The 23,995-nt window shown below is 40.2% G+C and overlaps 1 protein-coding gene across 3 annotated transcripts in view; it reads right to left on the bottom strand.

The window, feature by feature from the left end:
- The window catches only part of akap6 (A kinase (PRKA) anchor protein 6), a 302,904-nt gene that overhangs the window by 65,054 nt on the left and 213,855 nt on the right, over nucleotides 1-23,995 (bottom strand). For 2 of the 3 annotated variants that reach the window (XM_075448839.1, XM_075448841.1), the window contains exons 16-17: nucleotides 18,401-18,547; nucleotides 4,789-5,049 (exon numbers count right to left, since the gene is read on the bottom strand). In XM_075448839.1, coding sequence (XP_075304954.1) covers nucleotides 4,789-5,049; nucleotides 18,401-18,547 — 408 coding nt within the window. The remainder of the gene's footprint in view (nucleotides 1-4,788; nucleotides 5,050-18,400; nucleotides 18,548-23,995) is intronic. The other variant, XM_075448840.1, reaches the window with a different exon arrangement.

Raw genomic sequence — 23,995 nt, 5'->3', positions numbered from 1 at the left:
GTTATGGTAAATCACCACTGCATAAGACAAAACAAGATAAAATAAAATAAATTCTAACATTGACACAAAATATATGACAATAACATAGGGTATTGCACAGTATTAGTGGGAATATTGCACATGACATTAGAATGCGATGAAGTGATTATTTTGTGGAGTTTATTAGTCTTTTTTGCAGTGGGGATAAATGACCTGCAGTAGTGCTCCTTCTTGCATTGAGAGTGTCGCAGTCTTGTACTAAAGGATCTTCTCAGGTCCATAACATTGTAATTTGGCGCTATTTAAATAAAACTGAAGTGAATTGTACTGAATTGCAGGGGGTGGGAAGTGTTGTGTAATATTCTCATGTGTGCTGCCTCCTCAATTGTGTCCAGTGGGCAGCCCTGGACCGAGCTGGCTCTCCTAACCACTTTATTGACTCTCCTCATATCTCTGTCCCTGCTGTCCCCTGCCCAGCACACCACAGTGTAGTGAACCACAGAGGCCACCACAGTGTCAGAAAGTCCGGGAAAGTGCTCTGCTCACACCAAAGGCACTCTGCATGCTCAACAGCTGGAGATGACATGTACAGAGTCTAAGTGTTATCTGACCAGTCCAGTGTATCGTTAAGGGAAACACCCAGGTATCTGAATATCTTCACCATCTCAATGTCAGAACCTTGGATATTCACCAGTGGGTGTTGCTGGGGTGACCAATGAAAGTCAATCACCTTTTCTTTCATCTTACTGGTGTTCAGATGCAGGTGGTTCTGTTCACACCAGTTGACAAAGTCTGAGATGACTGACTTGTATCCCTGTTCGTTCTCCTCAGATACACAGCCAACAATAGCTGTATCGTCTGAGAACTTCTGTAGGTGACGGTCAAGATGTGTGGTGGTAGTCCGAAGTGTAGAGGGTGATCTGGAAAGGGGAGAGCACTATAGCCTATAAGGGCTTCTGTACTGCAGACAACTGTGTCTGACACATAGTTTTGCAGCCTGACATATTGTGGCCTGTCTGTGAGATAGTCTGTTATCCAGGGTGTGAAGTATTCGTCCACACCTGCTGCCTCCAGTTTCTCCTGCAGCAGAGAAGGATTGATGGTGTTGAAAGCGCTGAAGAAGTAAAAATAAAAGCATGACTCTCACAGTGCTCCCAGTTTCCTCCAGGCGAGACACAGCCCAATGCAGAAAGTAGATGACAGCATCATCCATGCGATGCTCCATGCCGATCCCAGGTCAATAGGCGAACTGCAGCCCAAGCAGCTGTGTAGATGTTTGGGGTCGGAGGTGGCTCAGAACAATCCTCTCCATGGTCTTCATCAGATAGGAGGTTAAGGCGACTGGTCTGAAGTGGTTTGGTTCCCTGGGGTGGAACATTTTTGGAACCAGAACCACACTTGTCTTCCATAGGGCAGAGACTCTCTCTAGTCTGAGGCTCAGGTTGAACAGGTACGTGGAACTGATGCCGTCAGGTCTGGTGGCTTTCCTCATCTTTGTCTTCCTTAACCCCCTTCGAAGCTGGTTCACAAAGAGAGAAAGTGCGGTGCAGGGGTGGGAGTCCATGTCAGTGAGTTGGAGGGAGCTGTCTGACATAGTGGGAGGGGGAGCTGAGGTGGTGAAAAGGGCGCAAAGATGTTAACTGGGGGGGGGGGCTTGTTGTTCGGAAAACCCTCTTGGATGGTATGGTGTTCTCCACACCAAAGGGGATATAGTCTTTTATGCAGTGGGACACAGTTTCCATGTCCTCCCAATGCCACCTATAGAGTGTGGATCAGTCTCACAAGTCTCTACTGTAGTGGTCTCCTTACGAGGTTGTGATCTGAGCAGCCAAGTGGGGGCAGGGTGGTGGTGTATGCATCCTTGATATCTGCTTACAAAAGGTTAAGTATTTTAGCAGAAGCAACACTTAGACATACAGAGATTGTGGGTAATGTGCAAATAGGCCAGGGAGGCTTGGGGCTTGGCCCAGGCAAACCAGTGTGGAGTAGACCAGGTCCCAAGGAGAAGAGCAAGCTAGTTGTTGAGTAGGTTCGTAGACAGGAGGAAATGTTAAGGGGTATAAAGGCAGTGGCTCAGGCTAAGCAGGGACGGTGGTTGAATTGGGAAGGTGTAGAGAAGAAAAAGCTTAGTTGGAAAGAGCTGTGGAGTATGGAGGAAAGGAGTATTAGATTTTTGATAGGGGCAACATATGATGTATTGCCAACTCCCCAGAACCTAAAACTCTGGGTAAATGGAGACCCGTTATGTTCGTTATGTTCAGGTAATGCAACTCTAAGGCATATTTTGTCAGGTTGTAAAGGCAGGTACATTTAGGAGGGTTAAAGGTGAAGAGAGTGGCAATTCAGTTTGTTCAAGAGAGGGAGAAAGTTAATAAGACGATAAGGAGGCACGGCAGCTTGGAGGATGCTTGTGATTGGGACATGCAGGTAGATTTAGGAAATAAGCTTGTTGTTCCCCAGGAGATAGCCTCTACAAATTTAAGGCCTGATATAGTTTTGTGGTCTAGGAGTAGAATGAGAGTCTATTTCATAGAGTTGACTGTTCCTTGAGAGGAATTAGTAGCAGAAGCATATGAAAGGAAAAAGCTTAGATATGTGGAGTTGAGGGCAGAAGCAGAGCAGCGAGGATGGAAAGTTAGGATCTGTCCAGTGGAAGTAGGATGTAGAGGATTTGTTGCAAAGTCTGTTGTCTCATTGTTGAGGGAGCTGGGTGTAAGTGGACAGAATGTGAGGAAAATAGTGAAAGAGCTGTCAGATGAAGCAGTAAAATCCAGTCAGTGGATTTGGATAAGAAGAAGCAATAGCAGCTGGGGGCCCAGCAGGGGGAGCACTTAGGGTAAACAGACTCTTGGAAGAAGCAAAGAAGAAATTCAGGATATTTAAGTGGAGGGTTTGGCCCATGTGATCCTTTTGAAATCGGGCGGCCATTTTGGGTGAGTTGGCTTTGAGTGAGTTGTTTGGCTTTGTTTTTGCTGGCATTTTTGCTAATTATAGGACTGTTTAGGTGAGTTTGTCTGTTGAATCTGCTAGTGTGTCTGCTAGTGTGTCTTGTCCTGCCTCCACCTCTGGCACCCTCTATACTTTCATTACCCCCTACCCGAACCAGGGTTTGAATCCCATTCCTGCTTATCTTACCTCTTTTATTGCTCCCCCTACCCGAACCAGGGTTTGCATCCCCACCCCGCTGTGACTGGTGTGCAGTTGGTGAGAGGCTGAGGTAGCTTGTGGCTGTAAAAGATGGTTGTTGTGGTGTGAGGAGCAGTGATGGCTGGCATTAGGGGGGTGACTCTGGGACGCCAGTGGTCATTGTCTAGTCTCCTGGAGGTGTTGTGGGCCCAACTAGACGAAACACTGATGAAAGGAGGTTCCCACCTGATGACCCCAATGATATGTTGGTCAGCACTGGTCTATATAGGGAGTATAGGGAATTACTCACTGAGTCTGGTCCTTTTATTTATTTTTTCTTTAGCACAAGTTTCTTGTGTTTACCTTGAATGAATTGTTCCTGGTTTGGCAGTTTACACACTGTGTGAATGTGGGGAGGGTGATGGAAAAGTAAGTAGTGTGGTTGAAATCCCCTCAGATGAGGATGAGGGCCTCTGGATGTTGGTGTCTGTAGCTGAGTCATGGCATTGTGGAGGTGCTCACATGCAGCAGTGGCATCGACGGAAGGATGAATGTACACAGTAAACACAATCACATGTGAAAACTCCTTTGGAATATAATATGGCAGAGTACTGACTGCCATTAGTTCAATGTCCCTGCTACAGAGCCACTGTCTAACAGTGATTTGCCCAGGGTCACACAGCAGCACTCCTGTCTGCACATATCAGTGAGAATCCATTCATGGAAACAACAGAGTCCAAATTCATCTCATTTAGCCACGTCTCCATGAAACACAACAGGCTACAGTCTGTGAATTCCCGCTGTGTGCGAATTAGTGCCGTCAGCCCGTCCAGTTTGTTGGAAAGGGAGTGATACGTTGCCCATGATAACATTTGGTAAACGTGGTTTGTACCTCCGTTTCCTCTCCTGACACTTCACGCTGGATCTACAGCCAGCTCCTCCTCCTCCGTATTTTTTTAGGAATCTCCGGTTTCTTCAGAGAGGAGTCTTGTTTGGCTGAGAGCCAGCAGCTGCTCTCCGTTGAAAACAATTGAACAGTGAAGGAAGCTGCTGCAGTTTCCAGATGTGGACACAAAAAGTTGAAAAAGTAATAGAAAAAGCAATACCACTGAGGCGAATTTGGTACCACGCGATGTACAGTAGCGTAGAAATTTATTTATTTATTTATTTTTAAATCGCTTTTATTTTTTCACTATCTACCTCCAGTAGTATAACAGCTTCAAAGAATAGGGCCACAAAGGATATTTTTTGTCATCTAGAAAAACTTCAACCTCGACAGATTCATAACACTTTGAGTTTACAGATGGATGCAATGTTGGTAAATCTGCTTCAGAATTGACCAATAATATGTGCACTTTTTAGACTGCAGCAACAAGCAGACTTTTAATTTGAAGTAAATCTGACCTTAGGTTTGTTGTTTAATCAAATTTCAGTGACTGTGTTAACAGAAGATTCACTTGCTGAAAGAACTGTATAAGTTACATTTTTTTGAAGCAACAATTTTTCAGATCCAGTAAATAAAACATAATCCTAATGGAAATGTATTTCTCTAAAAACACATGACATGTGAGCAGGAAAGGGAACAGGGAAATAATCTGATGTGTCGATCTGAAAGCAGCCAAGTTTTAAAGATAGCAAACAGGAACTGCATCATAAGAAACAAGCCATCACTGTTTGTCCTACCTTGAAACTTTGGAGCTGGTTAGAGATGTTTTTGTCCTGTCTGAGGCAAGAGTTGAAGATGAGGAGCTCCGTGTCTCGCAGCCATGTCTTTAGCTCCTTGATACGTGCTTCCAGCTGCTCCAGAAGTGAATTAGTTAGTGGGGACAGGGCTGATCGAGGGTTTTCAAAAGCAGAGCCTCGATCACCGACCAGCAGACTGCTCACATTTGATGAGGGGTTTCGCTCAGAAGAATTGGATCCTGAATACTCTGATAGAATTTTCTAAAAGGAGATAGTAGAGATGGGAAAAAACATGTCAGGGAATCATTGGGGGGAGCTGTTGTGTTAGCAGTCCTTCATGTCAAGTAACATATCAATCATTCATGTAAGCAAAGCCATTAATCAAGTACATTTGAAAATGCGTAGGACAATAAAAGTCATACTTTATATTCATTGAGGATAATGTAATCATTACATCTTGAGTAATCTCATTTGTGTCAGTGCAGTATAGATTAAGTAATTTTCATAATGTTCTTAACATTACTAAATCTTATCTGTAGGTGTTGATAACAAAGGTTGTATCTGCTCTTCGACTGTAAAATTATGCAGTCGAAAATACAATGTGCAACGGTTTTAAACATTGCAAGTATAGCAAAATTAAGATTCTTCTAATAAATCAAAGTAAATTCAGTTTTATCAATGACCTTAATATAAAAAAGGAATTGATATCAGGACTGTGTGGGGGCTAAACCATCTGTTACAGGGATTCTTGTTCTTATTGTGGCTGAACATAGGTCTTTAAGACTTTATGACTTTTTTCTTTCAGTTTCACAAATAAAATGCTCTCACAGATGAAAATACTATGGAGAGGCGCCAAGACAGAGCGAACGGGTTGCAACACCCATTCCGCCATCCCACCATTCTGCCATCCCACCATTCCGACATCCCACCATTCCGACATCCCACCATTCCGACATCCCACCATTCCGACAAGCAAACGTCCCACCATTCCGACAAGGCTTTCCTTATAAGGAAATGAGCGTTACTCAATAGGTGAGTCCCTTCTTTCTGGTCATGCATTTTACATGTTTTAAGACGTGTACAGATGTGATACAGCCTTTTAAAGTGTAATTAAAGCCTCTCCCCCTCTCTCTCTGCCTGTTATTCTTCAAAGCTTGTGATGTTTGAATGATATTAAATTGATACTGAATGATGATTTAAGGCTTAAATCTACAGTCAGAGGGGAGGATCAGGTGGATGTGGGCTTATTTTGGATTTTAAAAATAAAAATGAAAGATGATGGCACTCAGGATCCATCCATAAGGGCTGTGTTGTTACTACTTCACCATAATATGTTATGTTTAATCTTGTAATTTATGCACTGGAGCGCTGTGGCGAAAGAATTTCCCGCAAGGGATGAATAGAGTATTTTCAATTCAATTCTATTCAAATCTGGTGTGTGCGTGTAACAGCTGTCATGTTGGTGTGTCAGATACCGTCAGATCCTGACAATGTCATGAGTCCGTGATATTTTCAAAACACACTCCAAAAGCAAATTAATGATATTCAAATAGTTTATTACACAAAAAGGAGCGACAAACATAGACAAACACTGTTCACTTATTGATTTAAAACTAATAAACTAATAAAAATAATAATAATAATATTACGTTTTGGGTATAGCTTAATAAATGAAATTAGTTTTATTTGCAGCACCGGGACGTCCGACACAGATGAGCTGTCACTGATGTCTTTAATTGCAATTATTAGTGTTGCATATGATGCCAGCGTGCAAAAGAAGCATAGGCTCTGTGGAGAGCTCCGCTCCAGCTAGCTGCTGTGACAGGTCACTGACACTGTATTTCTGCTTAATCTAACATGTTTCAGACTCCCCCGATATACATTAATACCTGTATTTTGATAAGAATTTATTACAGTTAGTTTGTGAGGTTGTGGAGTTCCTCTATAAAAAAAAAGAAGGCTTTAATAGGCTATTAAAGGAATTTTTGAAATGGCGGGATGTTTATAAAAAATAAAACATCCCGCCATTCCAACAATGGGAGGAAAAAAGTGTCGGAATGGCGGGACGTTTGATAGAAAATTAAGTGCCGCCATTCCGACAATTGGAGGCCCATGTCGGAATGGTGGGATGTCGGAATGTAACAAGAGCGAACAGGATGGAGGGCGTCATACAAAAAGATCTGTGTGGAAACCTCAATATTTTGTTGAAATAACATCAAGTGTGCTTCATTTGGCTCCTTCATTATTTGTAATGACTGGTTTACGTTGATATGAATATAAGATTTATTCAAACATTTCTATAATAAGGTTGGCAGAAAAGATTAGAAGGCAGCAGCTATTATCTGTGCGCTCACTTGTAAATGTGTTGTTTGTCTTATGGACAATGAGCAGCTGTAATCACGCAAAAGTCTCACTGTGTCATTTTCCAGAGATCTAGGTAACTAAATAAACTTTACAAGAAGCTCGGAGTGAATGTTCCCAACAATACATTCTCACATGCAGCTTCAGATTTAAATTAAATTCTGTTTGGATACTCAGGATGAATTATAATAACTTTTGGGATTCTCAATTTTTTGAGATAGTGCCATTGTCGTTTTGATGGTTGTTGGCATTGATTGTACCTGCTGTGGTCATTTTATTGTAAAATGCTTTGCATCAATCTTTCTAATGATATATCACATGAAAAACCACTTATTCACAATACTTATGTTAACAGCAAAGCGGTGGCCAACTCTCTTTTGCTTTTTCAAGGGGTTATATTCATTATGAAAAAAAAAGAATTTCTTCGGTGCTGCAAATTGACATTTTATGCTGTTTTTGTTCAGCTGGTTGTGTTCATATTAAAGTTTAGCTAAAAAAAATAATCAGGTGAATTTATTAAGCCTTTCTTAAGACTTGTACATAGTCTGACCAAATTTTAAATGTATTACAAAAAAGAATTTCAGCTCTTTCTCATGCTGTATTACAAATGTACTTCATGTTTAAATGCCACTGTCATCACTATTGTAAAGTTGGTCATTTTTGTGTTAAAGGGCTGTTGCTGTTGTTAAACATAATTTTGGTAGAGTAACTGGTGTTCTTCCAGGTGCACACATATCAGCTGCTGATTCAGGGCTTCTAGCAGGTTCACCTGCAAGAGAGCTATAATAGTCACACCCAAAACAAAACATCATTTTGACATAACACAAACTGAGAGAGGGTTTGATGAAGAGCAATCAGCGTTTCAAATAGGAAAAACTGAAAAACAAACAAACAAAAAAGAGCCTGTCTCATACTGTGTACAAGAATGAGTAAGTGTGTGTATGAAAAACTCTACAGAGTAATTTTCCAACTCCTGTTGATCATGAACTTAGACACAGCAAGCATCTGAGAGAATATTCCCCACTTGATTCAGATAAGTGAGAAAACTTGTTGGTAGGCTAATTCAAGTCAGAGATGCTGGGCTATGACCAATATGTGATGCTGTATCACATAAGGTCAATCATCTAAAAAAAGAGGAAACAAATGGTACGAAATATGATGCCTCGATTTTTCTTTAATTTTAGCTACATTTTGTATGTATTTAGGAATTTGGGGATTTATGCTAATGATCTAATGTGAGGCTCAAAGCAAACTGAGCAATAGCCTATGATTTTTTTTAAATTTAATAATATATAAAAATAAATTATTTATATTGCGCATTGTGAACAATTGGCATATCATGCTATGAAGCTCAAACTTGGGAGGTACAAATGTTTATATTGTCATTTCATCAAATCACCTCAAGCGCAACTCACTGACAGATATGACCTGTGGGCCAACGGTGAGGACTGACTTTATGTGTACGTGTAAGCAACCTACAGTATAATTAATCCGATGGCACGGCTGCAGTCATTATCAACCGGTATTTGATAAATCTGGTCATGATTATTCTTGGTAGATTATTCTCTGGGAGCGTCCTCCTGTAACTGTTCGGTTTTGCTTGACAGGTTGTTTTATGGTAAAAGTTGCTCCTCTCGTTTAGACTATTGTAAATTATTTGACAGTCAGAGAGCTTCCCCTTGATGTAATACATTGATTTCACTATTTGCATTTTTTTTTCAATGCAGTAGCTTAAACTATTCCCATTGTCTAAGGTATGTTTAGCCTCTTATTTCAAATGATGCACTAAAAAACTTGTTTTTATAATAAAGATCCTGTTTTATTGACCCCGTTGCATCTCAAGCTTTTATGTTTTGGGCTCCCTCTGATATTGGAAAATAGTTAAATGTCACTTACATGTCATAATTTTCACTATTCAAAAATGTGTTATTGTCATAATGTAAAACAGAACACATTTTTGTTAAATCCTTAATCTTGCTTTTTACCTTTTTCTTAAAAAAACACCGTATACCACTATATTTTACAGTATACTGTTCTGTTCTCCACTTGTTATACAAATTTTTGCTGGGATCCCCTCAAAACAGGATGATACAGTATATCCTGTTTTACCCGGATGTTATACATTTGAAAGAGCTGAATTTTAAATGAAAAAAATACTCTTGTAATAATAGGCATTCATGTTTTTCCACAGCCTACCCAGTGGGCCATTGAACCATTGGCAATGGGGAGAAAAAAAACATTTGACACTTTTGACACATTTTGGAACAGTCCAGATGCGTCCACCTAGATTTTATTTACCCATAAAGGACAGCTGCAACCAAGGGAAGGTGTAGAAAATGCTGCTGTCATCTCTTACCTCTCCTTTTAGTGGAGCAATCCATAATAATGTCAATGATCAGAAAGAAATTACTAAATGAAGGTCAACAGGGTTAAAAAAATAGCCTACAAATGGATAAAAGTCCCAAAATAAAAAAAGGTGGAGTGGAAATGAGTCAAAGAGGAAGAAAAGAAGAAAAATGCTCAGTGTTTTAAAATAACAACTGTATTCAAAAGCAATGTTGCCGCCTGCCATTGCTCAGCAAAACATTAAGTTCACATCAGTGATAACTTCAATCGACAACTGGTACAAAACAAAGATGGAGCAGGGCCACTCCTCCCTACATGAAGAATGTGTGCTGTGCATAGGGCCTCATCATCAATAAATGTGCAAAATGATGTGCACTACAGTCTCAACTGTGTAAGAAGTAGAGAGGCCATCAATCCATCGCTCATGATACCAGCACTTATCGGCTGAGTGAGTTTATTGTTTGTGTATGTTGAAAGGTAAAATTATGGATGTGCTGGATAAGGTCTGCATGGGTTAAGAATGGTGAATGCAACTGCACACACATGCAAGTAAAGGAGCAGAGGTATGTGATTGTACAATTTGTACTTGTCATTACCAGAGACCAGTTGATCTGACCACAAGTCAGCGCAAGTATAGCTCACATTGAACATGAATGCATAATTCCCAGTCAGTTTGACAATTGCATTAAAGTTTGTTCTGACAAGATAGTGATAACCTCTAAAATGCTGATCAAAATCAGGTAAAAGGAAGTGTTCTTTTGTGCAATTCTAATAAAAATAACTAAAATGAACAAAAAGAAAACAGAGAGTCACTAATGGCTGAAATCTGCTCCTATCATACTCAAAATATAAAATATAAATAGCTAAACCAATTTAATCTTCCGGATTTTCTAAAAACATCTTAGTATTCGATAGATTACGTAATATAAATTGAGTTTATGATCATTTCACAAACTTAAATTTTGTCAGTACAAGCTGTAATCATATTGCACTGTTTTGAAAAATTTCAAGGATCGGATAGATGTTATCTAGTTATTCTCAATACGATTTGGATTATTACCCAAACAGGTGTAACTTTGAACACAGAGCTGATTCTGAAAGAACCCTGCATGGGTTCCTGGTGCTCATTTGCATATGAATGAGTTTAGACAAAAGGCATTGAGTCAGGAGTGAAGTAGTGATTTCCCCCCCTAAGTGGAAACACCACTTTAGCTAAACTCTGGTGGGAAAAAGTAGCCCATTAGACAAGGAGGAGGAGTGACAATAGAACCCCTGACCAGTGAAATGTGCAGTTAGCTTAATGCTCATAGGAGGCGACAGTAATTATGAGTACGTGTTTAGTTTTGCAAAGAGAAAAGGGAAAAGTTAAAGTGATAAACCCATAATGATACAGGATTATGTTGCACAAAAAAATAAATGGGAAAACAATTTAGTAGTTAGGATCATAATTTCTTAGAGACAGGGTTATTAGATTTTTTTTTTTTTTAATGAAATCTACATTAATACCACAAGATAAAAACACACAACAACACATAACTGCCAAAAGTAGAGATGAGGATAGAGAAGATATATGGGAAAGGAGAAAGAATTAGGAAGAATTAAACTGAAAGATAAGATTACAATAGAAGGTGAATAGAAGAAGGTTTCGGGAAAATTTGTGTGATTGGAAAAGAAATGATCCACAGCAGGAGATGGGAAATTAAAAAAAAAGGGGGAAATAGAGGATGAAAGGAAACAAGAAATAAGTTGTTGTCAGGAGACTCAACCAGAGACTGCTTTCCATTTTTGTCCCCCTGTCTGACTTCCAGAATAAAGTAGCAAGATGGCTCTGACGCCACCATTTTGATGGAAAAAGGACCATTTTGCGGGTAGAAGGCTGTTTCAAAATGTTAATTTACCAGCCAGAAAAACTGTAATGTTTCTCTGTCATTGTTGTTTTTATTACTCTTGTACATGTTATATATACAATGGATAATTAAATCTGTAAATGTAAGACTTTAATTATATTCAGTACCTTTACATTGGCAGTGCATTTTTACACTAATTTCCATGATGATGGGAACCTTAATGACTTTTTATTATTATTTTTATTTGATCATTTTTCTCCCTGATGTGTGTATACACACCATATTCAATATATTCTATGCATGCTACCTCTCCTGATATATAGTTTGACCTTGAACAGCTGCATGAAAATTAAAAGCAAGTGTCAAAATCCATTGCAGAAAAGAAGATGAAAGCGTATTTAAAAATACTTTTTCTTCAACATTTGTGTCTGTGTGCACATGCACGCAAATGCTTTGTCATAAATTCTTCACAAGGCCAGGATAACTCATGGGCAACACACAGGACATCAATTCCAGTTAATTCCCAATTTGTGTCAGAGAAGCAGATGCCAACGCAAGCTCTGATAAGCCTGTTAATATGCAACTGAGACGCCATGTTAGAAAGGTGAGGAAGGAAGAATGAATGATGTAAGGCGAGGACATAAAGGGAATTAAACAACATAAACAAGCGAATCGTTTGATACACGGTGAAATTTTTGTTAAAGGGAAAAAAAGCTACAAACGTTACATCTTAAAAACTCTATTCGAAAGAATGATTAGAGAGATTAAGTGAAATGGAAAGAAGAAATAGCAGAACGGGCATAAAGGGAAGGATAAGTGAAGGGAAAGAAGATGGAGGAGGAGGAATAAATGTTTATGAAGGAGGGACAGGCGTGAAGAAGATGATGGGGAGAGGTAAGGGGAGGTGAGAGCATAGAAACAATGATGACAAGAGAATGAGAGAGAAAGATTTAAATAAAACAACGCAGTTTTAAGAAAAATTAGTCCAACAGAAGAAAAATAAGGGAAGATTCTTGGTCCCGCAGTGGGACCAAGAATGAAAATTCTGTCAACCAAAACCTGTTCGTATCCTGATAACAACTGTTTCAGTAAAGAGAGGAGAACTGTGTTAAAAGTTCTTTAAGGTCTCTTCTGTATGACAGAAAACACGCAGGGTCACAGTCCTGGATCTATGTGTGCCTGATGTCTGTTTGAAGCCACAGCACTATGTAACCCCCTCCAACAGTGATTTGCACTATGTTTCTCAAGGAGAGGTTTGTACAGGGATTTCCGACTGCCTTTGGGGGATAAATCTGGTGCGACCATGCCCGGGGATCTTGACTTCCCCACAACTAGCAAAGCCCTGTTGAGAACCTTTTAACTTACTACATAGGTTGTCGGGAAGTCTTTTAGCTCTAGTGTCTGAGATGATAGAAAAGCTCCTGTCCAAAGCAGTCTCTTTTTGAGACCAAAACAGTTGTGTGTTGTGTTATCTGTACTCATACTTAATTATTCCAGAAGAAATACGTGTTTGTCATTTCCAAGATCTTTTACTCTGAACACTAACACGGAAGTTACAGTCCACTTCCCTGTCTCATAGAACTGAAAATGCTGAGCAGTTTGAAGACAAAAATCTGTAATAAAACTACAGAGCTACACTGGCCCCTGACTGCCCTGATCTTCATTACTAAACCCTCCCAGAATTTTTTTAACTGACACCAAGTCAGTTTACCAGTTATTTGCTCCACTGCAGCCCACTTTGAAGAGTTGGCTTCTGTTGTACTCTTGCAGAGGAGTCATGTCAAGAAAATACAAAGTTTTGCTAAAGAGTGTAAGGAAGTAACAGTAGCAGCAGACCACAGGCTACATGTACAGTTTACATGTTAAAAACGGGACAATGTGCAATTTCATCCCTATCATGTGCAATATCTCCATGTACAATCACTGGGACACATTAGTGTCAGGAAACAGTACTCTGGGACACATTAAATGCGTGATATGCAAGTATAATTCCTCCAGTTTTATATGTAAAAAGAATTATTGCTTTGTCTTATTTGGTTGCAATTCTACCGGTATCTAAAAATAGATATGAAAATGGAAGTGAGGATGTTCCTGTCGGTTTAAAGGGGTTTATTTTGAGTGACATGTCAAGAATTTGCTAGGAATTTGTTACAATTTGCAGACATCAAATCAGAGGCTTATAAAAACTTGTAGCATTCTCACTTAATTCACTTAAATAAACCTCAATAACAGGGGCATCATCCTTTGGCAGAATAAACATTTTAATTAATCTTAATCAGTCTCACAGTGCTTCTTTAAAAGTTCTCATTTGAATGAACCGAAATTACATGAAGAAGCATTCACCAACGCCTTGTTAAATATATATGAACTATTTATTGATGAGTGTTTGTTTTATTGTTTATTCACTGATAGTTTTTGTTAGCTATTATTTCAATGTCCACCAGATAAGTTATGGCAAAGGTCTGGAGGGAGAGAGTCCCTCAAATTGTCCCCGAAGGACAAAGGTTATTGTAAATAAAGATAGTGTCTTTCTCTTCCAAGTGTGGAAGACCCACATCTGTGTCTTTAAGTCAACATTCCTACAAACAAACCTGATGGTAAAAACAGACAAGCGATGACAGAGAATAACCAAGAGAAGACAGCAACGGTGAAGATCTGATGATGACTGAGACAAACCAAGGGGCATAAATACTGTGGGGAACTGCTAAGTAAGTGACTGCAGCTGTGACAGATTGACGGCAGGAGAACTGAGGACCAAACATGAGCCGCATTCGGACAGAGCAGTTCTAAGAACGCAGTTCTAAGAACGCAGTTCTAAGAACGCAGTTCTAAGAACGCAGTTCTAAGAACGCAGTTCTAAGAACGCAGTTCTAAGAACGCAGTTCTAAGAACGCAGTTCTAAGAACGCAGTTCTAAGAACGCAGTTCTAAGAACGGTCCTCCTTGAATTTCGTTCTGATAACTGTCCTTTCCCAGGGGAACTGTTTCAGTTTGCATTCGCACATGAGTCGGGACCTGATAGAGACTGATGGGACGCAACCGTCTGCGACAGCGACGTGTTACTTTAGTGCCACATTCAACAACAAAACAAAACCCGCGAAAAGAAAGGAGAGAAGAAAAAAACACCACCAAGAAGCAAATATGTAGAGCGGGGAGGCCACCGTGTTCATGGTCTGCATGATGGTGATATTAATCATGGACGATCACATCGGGCGTCTAATATCGAGGCTGGAAGAGCTCACAGAGAGAGTCAGGAGACGATACTTTTTCATTTCATGAAGGAAGGAGAGCAGAGCGCCGCAGACAAAGGAGACAACGTGTAAGTTTAACTTATTAAACACGCGCCGGTTGTGTCCGTGTTGTATGAGTAAACATTTCAGCCGTGACAACAGGACAAGGGGCGTAGCTACCAACCACCACACACCTCCGTCAGATGTGTTCCTATAGAACCCAGAAAAGACCTCGGAAAAGGAGCTAAAATGGTTATAGGAACTAAGGGCCATGGCCCCGAGTTCCTGTATGTGCGAATGATGGAAAAAACGGCCCCGTTCCTTAAAAGGTTATAGGAACGGCCAAAGGTTCCTGCAGTGGGAATGCGGCTGTGGATACTGGATGTGGAATTAAACTGAGCAGGACACGAGTAAAGAACTGAAGAAAGACTATTTCCACAGTAGGTGACGTTCTTTACAAAGAGCTCATTTAGGATAAACAGTTGCACACCTCACATAGTAACAACATTGGGGGGACAGCCACAAACATGTCAATAGTCAGCCTTTCTCAAACAATGTGTGGACCAAATGCTCAGTTTTCATAAACATTATAACAGCCTATATACCAGAGCCATATTCAATATAGCCAAAACCGATCTGTTTCTTAGCAGCTGGGAGGACCTGCTCCTCGTTGTATCAAACAGATAGGGAAGGAAAAGCCTCAACGGGAAAGGACACCACAAGAAAAGTAAAAACGACCAGTAATTTAAAAGACCATTAAATTAATTAAACTATCCTTACTTAATGAAACAGCATAGAAAGTGGTCAAAAATTAAATGCCCCAAAACATCACTAAAGAGTTCCACACACTCAGCAACCGACCAGATGCACTCACACAAATTCCCAGTATGGCTTACAGAAAAGAAGAGAGGAGATAGGTAAATAGGCTGCTTAAGCTTTATAGTTTAGTGAACCATTGTGAGCCTTGTCTGCAATTCTTTAATCATTACTTCAACATGATGTGAGCAGGGGTGTTCCTTTGGCCAAAGGAGGTTTGGCAAAGACTGAAAAAAATAAAGATTGAAAGTATTATTGTATCAATCATCAGATTTTCTCTGTTAGCTGATGATATACACACAAACTTCATTATTTTTTGTGTGCGAAACAATGTTGTGATTCCAAATGTCTCCTTGTCAGTAATAGAATACAGTCTGTGGCGGAAAGAGAGGGAGAAAGACTCATCTGTTGCTGATGTTTAATTTCTAAACTGAAATCAGTCTCACTGAGGTTGATACACATGTCAGAGCACACACATGCACACTTTCAATAACTGTGAATTTGTATGTGAGAAAATGTTAAACGTGTCAGACTGTATGTGTGGGTGTGTATATGTGTGAAATTGACGTTTACTCCTTCAATGCTTCTCTCTGTTTGTGTGACCATCTTAATGCACTGATGTGCCAAACGGTCGACAGAAATGGTTTTGTTTCTTCAGAGGAAAAAAGTCACATCATTGCATTTCAGCCTCCTGATGAGCCATCGCCAGTCGTCAACCGTGCCACAGACCTGGCATTAATCACTACGTTCAGGGAAAAACAAGCAACTGCCACCAATATGCATATCAGCAAGGCACAAATATGAGATGTCTGAGTTACTCAAGGTGTGCCAGTTCTGTTTGTAAAACCCTATTAATTTTGTCTTATATATTGTTGGGTGGCTTCTAATTAGATGGACATGAAACTCAAAAAGTTGAATCAATTCATACAAACACTTGTAATTTCAAATAAGTTAAACTGTACCTTACCAGGGAGGCGTCCTAACCAGATGCCCGAGCCACCTCATCTGACTCCTCTCGATGCGGAGGAGCAGCGGTTCTACTCCGAGCCCCTCCTGGATGACCGAGCTTCTCACCCTATCTCTAAGGGAGAGCCCAGACACCCTGCGGAGGAAACTCATTTCGGCCGCATGTATTCGCGATCTCGTTCTTTCGGTCACTACCCACAGCTCGTGACCATAGGTGAGGGTAGGAACATAGATTGACCGGTAAATCGAGAGCTTCGCCTTCTGGCTCAGCTCCTTCTTCACCACGACGGGCCGGTGCAGAGCCCGCATCACTGCGGACGCCGCACCGATCCGTCTGTCAATCTCCTGCTCCATTCGTCCCTCACTCGTGAACAAGACCCCGAGATACTTGAACTCCTCCACTTTGGGAAGGATCTCATTCCCGACCCGGAGAGGGCATTCCACCCTTTTCCGGCTGAGGACCATGGTCTCAGATTTGGAGGTGCTGATTCTCATCCCAGCCGCTTCACACTCGGCTGCGAACCGCTCCAGTGAGAGCTGAAGGTCACGGCCCGACGATGCTAATAGAACCACATCATCTGCAAAGAGCAGAAACCTGATTCTGAGGTTGCCAAAACGGACCCCCTCAACGCGCTGGCTGCGCCTAGAAATTCTGTCCATAAAAATTATGAACAGAATCGGTGACAAAGGGCAGCCCTGACAGAGTCCAACCCTCACAGGAAACATGTCCGACTTACTGCCGGCAATGAGGACTAAACTCTGACACCGGTCATACAGAGACCGAACAGCCCATATCAAGGAGTCCGGCACTCCCTACTCCCGGAGCACCCCCCACAAGAGTCCCCGAGGGACACGGTCGAACGCCTTCTCCAAGTCCACAAAACACATGTAGACCGGTTGGGCGAACTCCCATGCTCCCTCCAGGATCCTGCCGAGGGTATAGAGCTGGTCCACTGGTCCACTGTTCCACGGCCAGGACGAAAACCACACTGCACCTCCTGAATCCGAGATTCGACTATCCGGCGGATCCTCCTCTCCAGTACCCTCGAATAGACCTTGCCAGGGAGGCTGAGGAGTGTGATCCCCTATAGTTGGAACACACCCTCCGGTCCCCCTTTTTTAAAGAGGGGGACCACCACCCCGATCTGCCAGTCCAGAGGCACTGCCCCCGATGTCTACGCGATGCTGCAGAGGCAAAATCTTTGGCTTTACTAAAGCCAAATCAAAATGGATACAAGGCAAAGTGGAAAACTGTTCTGTGAGCAGACGAGTTTATATTTTAATTTATTTATTTTTTTTCTGGAAATCATGGATGCCGCATTCCACTAAATCAGAGAGTGAACTGTTTTTAGCTTTCCAGCTGTCAGCTCAAAAGCCTGCATTTATGATGCATTAGCACCAATGCAATCGCTGACTTGCACATATGGAAAAGGGGCATCAATGTATTTTAGTGAAAAATATGCTCACACCAGACAACTTCTCTTTCATGGAAGGCGCAAAGTAAGAGTACCGGGATGACCTTTCTATAAACACACTTAAAACATTTGATTCAGCATGAAACACAAAATATAACAAAAAAGACCCAGGACTGTTAAGTAGCTAGAATTCTGTCAGACAAGAATGCAACAACATTCCTCTATCAAAGGTCCAGCAACTGGTGTCCTCAGTTCCCAGATGTTTTCACCCCAGATGGATGCTATCCAGTGGTACATATGTTGTAGCCATCAAATTCAAGTTGCAGGAAAGATTTATTCACATTTTACACAGCATTCCAACAGCATTCCAATTTCAAGTTGGTTTGTGAAATTTCTCTGATTGTGCATAAGATGTTCAGGAATGACAATATTTAGTTTCTGCTGCCAGTGTAGTGTAGTATAGTTAGGTAACTCCCATGTATAGTATACCCAGAAAGTATAACTTTCTTTACAGTGTGAAGCCAGATTGTATGTATCTATCTATCTATCTATCTATCTATCTATCTATCTATCTATCTATCTATCTATCTATCTATCTATCTAGATAGTGTTTCTCCATGTGTGTGTGTTACCTCCAGTTGTCTCCAAGTGTGTGCTAGGTTATGTATTTTGAAGTGGAAGCTTCTGGGTAGTTCAGTTACACTTCTCCTCAGAGATGCAGCTCGGCCCAACAGACTGGTTTTCTTGCCCTCCATCATCATCAGCTCAGCATGGCTGCTCTGCAGATGGGCGAGAGGAAAGACACATTTCACAAGTCAACAGGTAGAACCCAATATAGAGTATATTATTTTGCAATTGTACAGTAACTTTGATGCCCGAATACTGTGAAAACGTCCTCCAACACTTCTTTAGATGCATGTAACTTTTGTTTCACTTCGACTTTATATATCCATTGAGTTTAAACAATGAATAACATTTCTGTCTTACATAAACCTGACAGTTACAGAAGCAGTCAAACATATTGAATATCTTAAATGTAAAGTATAGGTACTTCATGCTCAGCTTTGTGCCCTGTATATTGTGCTATTTGTCTTTGCCATCACCCGTCTCACTGTTTTTGTCACAGTGTCAACTATTCTACAATCTGCTTTGTAGTCATGACTGCATTGGTAATGCGCAAAGAATTTGAAACAGTATGAGAGACTTACTTTGAAATGTCATGTTATTATCTTTCTAAACTTGGAATAAAAAAATTATATTGCGAATAAATCTATGTCAATCTCTGTAATCAGCACGAGACATTTACATTACATTACAGTCATTTTGCAGACACTTTTATCCAAAGCAACTTAACAATAACATTTCAGTCGTTGCATCTACAGAGCCAAATGCCGACTTGAATAAACAACATGACAAGTCGACCCGTTGGCGCTAATGCGCCTCTAAACTGGTTGCTATCCACCAAGAAAACCCAAAAGGAAAAGGGAAGTACGAACAAACTGAGGAAGGAAATAGCCGAAACGTCGGCACGAATGAGTGAAAAGCAGGGGTGAGACTGAAACTGAGCTCATGTTATCTTCCAAAACTGTTGAAGCAGTTGACAAAAAAAATGTCCCACAATGTCATTGATATGGAATTAGTTTGGACTCAAATACAAAAACAAATACATTTTTGTCTCTATTTTAAAATGTGTGAGACTGTATCTTTAGTGAAATGCATCGTAAATGCAGGGAATCTCTCCTGTTACAGCAGTTGCTCTCTGCAAAGGAGAAACCTTGAAAAGACTTCAGAGTACCTTTTTGTTTTGTTATTGTTTGTGACACATCTCACAATGAAAGGTTTGAGGGAGACGCAGATATTTTCAGCAGATTTTACTCACTGCTTCACCACTTTTGACCACTTTAAAAGCAAAACTTTGTAACACCTTTGCGGCTCCAAGGTTCAGTAGGAATAACAAAAAATAAAAAATAAAAAACACAGAAAAAAAGCAATGGTACTTGATAGTAGACTGAGGAGTCATTTATAGAAGCATTTTAGAAAATGCTCTATTTTGTACCACCAAAATATTTTCCTTCCTTCTATCTTCTTTTGTTTGAGTACTGAGTGAGGAGAGAGGGAGTAGCAACTTTTGCCTTCTTTTTAGTGTACAAGGACATAAAAATAACTCCAGATATTGTAATATGTAAAGGAGGCTGGAGGGCGTGGTGCTGGATGTACATACATACTTGTAACTTCCACTTCAACTCACTGCTTCTTTGGGTTTGGGCACCTAAACCACCACGCACACATACATGCACACACATGCTCACACACACACATATAAAATATCTGTGACACAAGGCTGCGTTTTCATGTTGATTGATTTCTATTTGGAAGAGGGCTTTACTTATCTAACAAATGTCGCAAATATTCTGACACGTGCAGCTTCTTTGATTTTATCCTCACGGTGAAATTGTGGGTTAGTATCAAGTTCGCTAAGTTGCCAATTAACATGAGAGCAGACATATCTTAACTTAAATAAATGGCAAATAAAATAAAGTAAAAATCTTGACACAGACAAGGTCCGGAACTGAACTTTGAAAGCCGATCAATGATTGGAAATGAAGAATAAGGACACACACTACTACACACTATATGTATAAGACCACAGTTCTTTATCAACTATGCTTCATCAGTAATGGTACCGCATTCAATTTATTTTAGTTCACACATTCTGTTCTTGTTTTCAATGTTTTCACTCCATATGTTCACGTCACATTTGTTTTCACATGTTCAAAAATCTCTTTCCCTATAATTTGAATTAAGATTATAAAGAAAAAAGTCTGCCTTTACCTCTACAACAGTTTTACTTCTTTTTCATATCTTCCATTCTTTCATTTTGACTCTTTTTCTGTTGACGCAAGTGGTCTGTGCGGTGATCACTGGTGTTACAGTAATTGGTATAGTTAATTTATTTCCCCTGCTTTTCTTCACTTTTTGGTCATTCTAAATATTCTTTTCATCATTGCCATTTAATTGATCGATTTTTAGAAAGAATTTCTTCAATCTGCCTTAATTATTTCAACCGTCTTTTACCTTTTCATAGTGTCCACTCTCTATTGTAATTCATCTTCCCTTTCTCGTTGTATTTCTCCTGTCCCTTAATTTTCCAATCATTTATTTGTTTGTTGAGCACATTCTGCTTTTAACAAGTTCTCTTCTCCCTTTTATTTAGAGATTTCCTCCTTTATTAATGCCTTTTTGTATCCTTGTCCCATGCTGAATAAAAAAAATTCTTCATCTTTATTCTTTACTGTGAAGCTTCACTCTCCTCCACTTGTACTTGCCTAATTCATCTATCTTTTTCACTTTCTATCCATTCCCTCGCTTAACTCTCCTGTGATGCTTCTATCTTTGCCTCGATCTTTTTTTTACTTAATTTCCCATCTCTTTTCTCTTTCCACTCTTTTCATTTTCTGCATCGATAGCTACTTGATTCTACTTTTCCCTTGTCGTTTTTCATTAAGATCTGTCCCTATTTGAATATTTAAATCTCTCTTCGACTCAGTGTGTGGGGGTTGTGTATATATGCATGCATGTGTTTTTGCTGCACTGTCATCAAATAGGCGGTGGCCATTTTTCAACGTCAACGATTCTGATGGAGATCCTATCGCTCTGTGCTTCATGGCTATCCATCCCCTTCACTTAGCTAATAGCCACAGCGTGAAAAACATGGAATCAAAAGCAAAAAATAAATGAGTGGAAGGTAAATATGTCGTCGGTCACATTCTTCTAACAGTCAGGAAATTATACAATTTACTCGCTGATGGCAAATATTGATTTAAAAGGAGACATGGAACTAGTGGGGAGGAAGATGAAGGGTGTTGTTTTGTTGTTGTTTCTGTGAAGGATGTCACTGATCCAAAGTCAAAGAAACGAGGGAGAGGGGGAGAGTGCAAGATAGACGCGTCGATTAAAATGCATGAGATCCTAAGTTTGAGATAAGTGCTGAGAGAGGGATCTTGGAGAAATGGGACAGTGGAGGGAGGGGGATGTATGGATGGCTAGTTGTGATATATGCATGCCTCCAGTCAATCTCCATGCAAGGATGGACAAAGAAGCACAGGCCCGAGGACAGAGAGACACAAAAATGGAAGTGGAAAGAACAAAAATAAAGACATGAGAGAAATCAAGAAAACTAAAATAGCTCATTGATTGCAATCCCTTTAGAGTGGCTGAAGAAGGAGCCGCCCAACAGCTGACAGGGACTTAAAGGTGAGTGAGAGAGAGGAAAATATAGGCTTTATGTCGTAAAAATAAGTGAAAATACGAGTAGAAACAAAACGTCACTGGCCCACCCATCTCAAGCCCCAACTAAGTGACCAGTAAAAGTCTAGATTTTTCTCATTGTCATGGAAGACATGCTGCCAAATGTTGGGAATGATGGCTGTTGGGGAAAGTTCAGCTTCTTAAGAATGTCCACAGATGGAAGGTGGAAACAAACTGGTAAAAGCCAGTGCTACCAGGTGACATGACAGTCTCTTGCTTTCCAATTCACTGTGATACTCATTAACATTACCATGTTACTTAAAACCTGAAAAAGAGAAACATGCATGGAACATGGAAACACATCCCTGCAGAACTTAAAAACTTAAAAAGAGAAACAGCTGCCAAAGTGAGGCACAGTATCTAAATGACACATTAACTGCAATGTTTATAAAAGTATCAGGCTCCCACGAGAGAAGGCACTGTCTGCATCAAATAATGTGAGAAAGTGCTGAAGGTAAAGCCCACCTGAATGTGGTGCTATACGAGGCTCATCCACCAGCGATCCTTTTGTTCTTTGAGATCAAACTATTGTCAACTGACTAAATACATATTAGAATTCCGTTTCTAATTTTTTTAGAGGTTTCTTAGAAAAGCGTGATGCAATGTTGAGTGCACAACCTGCTTAACTTTATTAGGTATAAATGAATGTTATCCCCAGAAAACATAGTTTTTGTGTTTTGTTTGCCAAAGAGAAAGAAGAGTCAGGATATGAATAACTAAAATCCTTTATCTTCAGTTGAGTTTTCTCATTTAGGTCTTTTTTTTGTCCAGCATCTTGCTCGGTTCTTGAAAAGAAGAGGAGTATTCTAAAGCCAGCCTAAAGTAGACATAAAAAAAAATGTGATAGCATAAGTGGCATATTTACCTCCTGGGCAATCTTGAGATTGATAAATGAAAAAAGAAAGAAAAGTTTGCCGCTGATGAACCTTAATGCAACAAATATAGGACGTGAAACAAGAGTACATTAGATAAATGACTCAAATGCAGGACTACAACTCAGGAGACTGAGATGTCCTTTCGTGAGAACATTTACATTTTTGGAACCAGGCTTTTCAGTGTTAAAGCCAAACAAGGAAGGCCTGAGAACAAACATAATTTGAAATGTCGTGCAATGTCTGCAATCCTGAACTGCAAAAATGTGGGATTTCAAATTACCGACCTGTATCACACAGACGTTCTTTTTATTTTTGAAATATTAATAAATTTAATTAACCACTTCCATTGAAGAGAACCAAAAAGCCATACCTCATGAACTAAACACATCAAGCCAAATTGTAAAATGGTCCTGAAAAATAGGTTGCTATTTGGTTTTTGCTTGCTTGTCATCCGTCCCCAGCCAGATTATGTTCAGAATTATGTTCAGAATCTGGCTCAATGTCTGCTTCTCCATCCCTCTGTTCTTAAACTGAAACCCAAAGCACACTGCAGTGGAGAAGAGCTCCTCCAGTTAGAGTTTGGAGGTTATTTTTGCAGTCTGGCAACGACTGAGCTGAAGATGTCACAGACAGTGTCGGCAGTGGCACCAAGTAAGAGATGTACACACCACTACCAGATAAACACAGGTGAACTCCCTCTGTAAATAATATGGATGTAAACTTGGAGCTAGCAGTTCAGTGTTCTGGGTACAGATACTCTCCTTCACATTGATATGTCCAGAATTACACCATCTGTTGTTAACATGCACTGCGATACCTCCATCTTTACTTCTGCTCCCAATGTCTCTTTAGGCTTGTGTCACCTTGAAGCCGGGTAGATACACATTATACTGCATTTTGAATTGAAATTTCTTTTTTTTGTGATCTTCTGAGTACTCCAAAGTCATCCATTTTATTTGCTAGCGATCTGACATTCGCCATTAGTATCGAGAGACTACCTAATCTGAAGATCCTTCACCTGTTTCTCTAACTTGCTCCTGCACG

The sequence above is a fragment of the Odontesthes bonariensis genome, chromosome 17 (genome assembly GCF_027942865.1).
Source record: "Odontesthes bonariensis isolate fOdoBon6 chromosome 17, fOdoBon6.hap1, whole genome shotgun sequence".
In the NCBI taxonomy this organism is placed as follows: Eukaryota; Metazoa; Chordata; class Actinopteri; order Atheriniformes; family Atherinopsidae; genus Odontesthes; species Odontesthes bonariensis.
The sequence above is the reverse complement of the archived record's forward strand: the minus strand, read 5'-3'. Positions and strand labels throughout refer to the sequence as shown.